This window comes from Drosophila kikkawai, chromosome 3R (genome assembly GCF_030179895.1).
Source record: "Drosophila kikkawai strain 14028-0561.14 chromosome 3R, DkikHiC1v2, whole genome shotgun sequence".
In the NCBI taxonomy this organism is placed as follows: Eukaryota; Metazoa; Arthropoda; class Insecta; order Diptera; family Drosophilidae; genus Drosophila; species Drosophila kikkawai.
The window spans coordinates 25,512,180-25,517,052 of record NC_091731.1 but is presented as its reverse complement, the minus strand read 5'-3'; the positions used below and the strand labels follow the sequence as shown (position 1 = coordinate 25,517,052).

Genomic DNA, 4,873 nt, shown 5'->3' with positions numbered 1-4,873 from the left:
ACTTTTTTTAAATGCATCCTTTTAAATGTTATCCTTTGCGTGCGTGCAAATGTTCCTTAAATTCCCCGGATGCTGCTCTTTAAATTTCCCTCCGAAAATCCCAGCATGGCTGAACGTGGGGACCTCAAGTAATTCCCACCCTCTGCACATTCCACCCCCTTTTGGCAATGCACTTTTCACGCATGCGCCCCTGATCCTTGCGGCAGAGCGGGACGGCGCTCTCGTCCTTGCCCTGCTCTACTCTGCTCTCGGCTCTCGGCTCTCCTGAGCGCTGGGATCGCTGGCATTTCCAGAGCGGCGAAAGGTTATTCCCGCGCCATGTCGTAAATCATAAATCACAAATGGCCCGCATTCCACCTTTCCAGCCCGCAACCCGCGCCCTTCCACGAACCCCTAAACGTTTTATGGCCGAATGGCGGCACAAATTTCAATCTCAATTTGAATTTGATTTCGAGCTTGAAGTTTTTCACGCTTTTCCGCTCCTCAGTTTGCCAGCGGTCGCTTTAGCTGTTGCTTTGTTTTTGCAACGGACCCGCTTAACCAGCCTGTGGGCGTGGCTGGGGTAGGAGGAGGAGGGGCAGTAGCAACGGCCAGCAAAACAAATCAATTAAAGACGAAGGGAACAAAAGTAAAGTGCATTGATAAGTGGGCCCGGAGTCACTCTCACGCACAAGCAAACAATTTAAATACAAGCCGAAGTACAAACACGGAGGCAGATACAGATAGGAGTCAAGATGAAGATACAAGTACAGGGACAAAGTAAACAAGCGGAGGGTGATAAGATCCAAAACGTCGATGACTTCGACTTCGGCAAATGCACAGAGAGAAAAGGAGCAAAAGGTAATTGAGAGAAGATTAACAAATTCATTTTGAGTGCACCATTTCAATTTGTAAATATTGTATTGCTATTATTTCTTGAATATTTTGACAAAGTTGGTAAATTACAATTATTATATTATTATTTTAACATGGAAAAATATCTAGTTAACATAAAGAGCTCTAAACAATTACAAATGTCAAGCAATAAAGCTCACTTAAGTTGAAATTTCATTATTACTTATAAAAATTCCTAAAAATCCAGAACCTACTTCATCATTTTATTATTAAATATTACTATATAGTTGAGCAAATTTTGAATACAACTTTATTTCTAACATTATTTTCAGTGTACCAATTAAGACACAACACAAGTCTAGACTTAGGCAATCGATCATAACGATCCCTATCTGTCGCATTCTCGCGGTGTACAATTTTCGGGGCTCTTCCTGCGCTCGGGGAGATAACGAGCGGTCGGCGTCGACGCGTTAATAACATGGAAAGAACAACAAACAAACGCTGAGATGGAGATAGAGAGCAGCAGCAGCAGCGCCGCTGAGATACAGATACGGACTTCTGAGCCGAGCTCAGTCGCCTCTGCCGCTTCAGTCGAGCCCCGAACGCGAAGTGAAGCGCATTGAACCTACAAAGTCACAGATAACCGAAAAGAACCTATAGAGCGTTCCAGCAACAGCAATAACATCCTGTAATTACACTAGTTAAATTTTAAAAATACATATTTTTAAAGATAACCAAATTCCTAGAAGTGCATTTTGATATTTGAAACTTTTCTTGTAAATTCAATATTTCAAAGTAAAAAATGTAATAAGATTATTAAAATTCAAATCTGTGTCGCGAATGCTCTGAACAAATTAAATCATTGAATAATTTTACAGCTTAAAGAATGAGTTAATGAGTCTTAATATAAAGTCGTGAATTATAATAATACATTTTGAGCATTATCGAGCTTTCAAATGAAATTAAATAAAAGTATTTGTTACTTCTTATTTCAAGTTATTTCAAGGCTTACACATCCTTAATCAAGATCAAGAAGATCGAGAACTTACAACTCATTTTCAGTTGTTTAATAATTTAAGTTTCTAGTTATCTTATATAGTATTTAATTATTATATTTACATATTTTGAGTTTTAATTTTATTAACGAAAATATTCCTTTTCAGTGACAGCCATGGCGAATCCACGGCTCTTTATCTGCCTTTTCCTGGGCCTTGCCATCAGTCTGGAGTCCACTCTCGGAGCACCAGTGATCAGCCAGATCAGCAAGGACGTGGTGGCCAGTGTCGGCGATAGCGTTGAGTTCACTTGCACCGTGGAGGATGTGGGCCCCTTCACAGTCAGCTGGGCCAAGAGGGCCAGCGAGTCGGACACCAACTCGGTGGTGCTCTCCATGCGAAATATGCTTAGCCTTACGGATCAGCGTTACAACGTGACGGTCACCGAAGGACCCAAGTCTGGTAGTGCCACCTACACGTTCCGTATCCAAAAGATCGAGGTGAGCGACATGGGACCGTACGAGTGCCAGGTGATCGTCTCCGCCACGGAGAAGGTGATGAAGAAGCTCAACCTGCAGATCAAGACCCCGCCGGTGATCTCGGAGAGTACCCCGAAGAGCACTCTGGTCACCGAGGGTCAGAACCTAGAGCTGACTTGCCATGCTAATGGCTTCCCCAAGCCCACGATCTCCTGGGCTCGTGAACACAATGCCGTTATGCCGGCCGGTGGGCATGTCCTGGCGGAGCCCACTCTCCGCATCCGTACAGTGCACCGAATGGATCGCGGAGGATACTACTGCATCGCCGAGAACGGCGAGGGCCAGCCCGACAAGAGGCTGATCAGAGTGGAGGTGGAGTTCCGCCCACAGATTGCCGTGCAGCGACCGAAGGTGGCCCAAATGGTGTCACACACCGCGGAGCTGGAGTGCTCCGTGCAGGGGTATCCGGCTCCCACTGTGGTGTGGCACCGAAACGGCGTCCAGCTGCAGTCTAGCCGGCATCACGAAGTGGCCAACACGGCCTCCTCCTCCGAGATCACCACCTCTGTCCTGCGCATCGACAGCGTGTCGGTGGAGGACTTTGGGGATTACTACTGCAATGCCACCAACAAACTGGGACATGCCGACGCTCGGCTCCATCTCTTCCAGACCGTCATCCCGGTGCCGTCGTTGTCGTAATGCCACCACATTCACATCGACATCCACATCCACTTTCATTCCCACGCCACAAGACTGGACCCCTCCCACTGCAGCATCTCGTCTCTCGCTTTTTCGGCAATTCCCCAGCCCGGATGCGGCCTGTGTTTATATTATTAATGATTCATTCAATTAGCTCCCATTCAGACTCTCTTATTTTCGGACACACTCGAGATCGACTCGAGCGACCGCTGTGCCTTAAGAATTTGCTCTGCATCCGTCGGCTTAATACACATGTACAACGCATATCCTATAAGCATAAGTAAATAACGTTCTCTGATAAAGTTTAATCGGTCTTTTCCTATATGGTGGGGTTACTTTCGGGCAGTCGGGTATATGGGAATGGGGCCTGCGAAAGGAAGTTTCAGGGGTTGTGATGTGGCCATCATGGCTTGCTGTTAAAGAGCAACAATAATGTTTAAAGCAAAACCAATATAACATCTTAAAATTATGTTATCGTTCGGAAATCCTTATGTTCCAAAGACATTTTTAAATGACAATTTTAATGGGCCAACATAAAAAGGGAAGCCAAGGTAAAAAAAATATCAAGATACCAAGCGTATTTACGTTCCTTCTGAATTAAAGGTATGGGTAAGCTTCAACCCTCCAACGATTTGAATCGCCAGAAACCTAAATAAACGAATGTAAAATTCACTCCAGATAAGAAACCTTTTAAATGCCTTAAATCTGCCATCTAAGACCCTAAATGTCCCACCTTGACCCCAAAAAAACAGCAGTAGAAGACCCCCAAGCTCGTATCCAAACAGTTAATACCGGGGGAAAGGCATTTGCCAGAAAGTTAACCGGGCCCGCTCAAAGTGCCACAACATTTAACTCTTCAATCATGGTTAAAAAATGGCAGTCAGTTCACCTCTTGACATAAGCTTACGCACACACACACACACACACACACACACAGCGGCACGTATGTGGCGGCGGGACGGCGGGGGGTTCCCCGAAAAGCAAACCCGGAGTAAGTTGTTCATTGTAATTGAGAAAAATGCGAGGCATTTGTAAGGCGGCCCAACGAGTTGGGTCTGCCGCTGACACAACAACTAGTCGAGTGTGTGTGGGCCGTGTCCCCGAAGGACTCCATTATGGCCCGGGCACATTAGTTTGGCTAAGCCCCAGCCCGACTCTCATCGCTCACTAAAATCAACACTTGCTAATGACTTAATTGTTTCCATTAGAAACTCGTTGCTGGAATACATTTGGCAAATTTTTCATCCTCGCTCTTGCCTTTATCTTTTCTCCTTTTTTTTTTGCACATGTCCTGCGCCCCGCACCAAATGAAATCCTGGCTAAATGTCTGTCTTTATTGTAATTGGTATTGTTGCTGCCGCTCGCACGCACATCCAAGCCAGAAGTCCAGGGACAACACGTGCGTCCTCGTCTGCAGTTCCCAGCCTCCAGCCCGCCCTGTGTCCTGCGTCCTGCGACCTCATCCTGCCGCTCCTTTGGCTAGAACATCATTTCATTGTCTGCCCGGGAACCGGAGGCTGAGGATAGAGCGGCCCAACATGGACGTCGACGTGACTTTTATTGATTTTTGGGCCAGAAACACCCCCCAAGAGAGAGTGAGAGAGCCAGCAAAAGTCGATTGGAACGCAAGCTGTGAGATGTGCGGCTCTGTGAGGTTTAGGGGTGGAAATCGTGTTGCACAGGCAGAGTTTAGTGCCACCCTGCCGCGGAAAATGGCAAACAGTACGGCCTGGCTAAGGAGTACATGGCTGGCTTTCTGTTCCTCCTCCACAGGCGACTTCCAGGAGGATGGGTGCAATGAAAGAGCCAACGCCTGCGCAGTTTTACTTAGGACTTACCTTGCTGGACCAGTGTTGTTCATCTGGC

The 4,873-nt window shown here is 46.5% G+C and overlaps 1 protein-coding gene across 1 annotated transcript; it reads left to right on the top strand.

The window, feature by feature from the left end:
- Positions 1 to 1,239: 1,239 nt before the first annotated feature.
- On the top strand, positions 1,240 to 3,281 carry Ama (Amalgam). The gene is made up of 2 exons (XM_017175172.2): positions 1,240 to 1,522; positions 1,998 to 3,281. The coding sequence occupies exon 2, from the start codon at positions 2,006 to 2,008 to the stop codon at positions 3,005 to 3,007; it is 1,002 nt and encodes a 333-aa protein (XP_017030661.1). The 5' UTR covers positions 1,240 to 1,522; positions 1,998 to 2,005; the 3' UTR covers positions 3,008 to 3,281.
- The last annotated feature ends 1,592 nt before the right edge of the window (positions 3,282 to 4,873 follow it).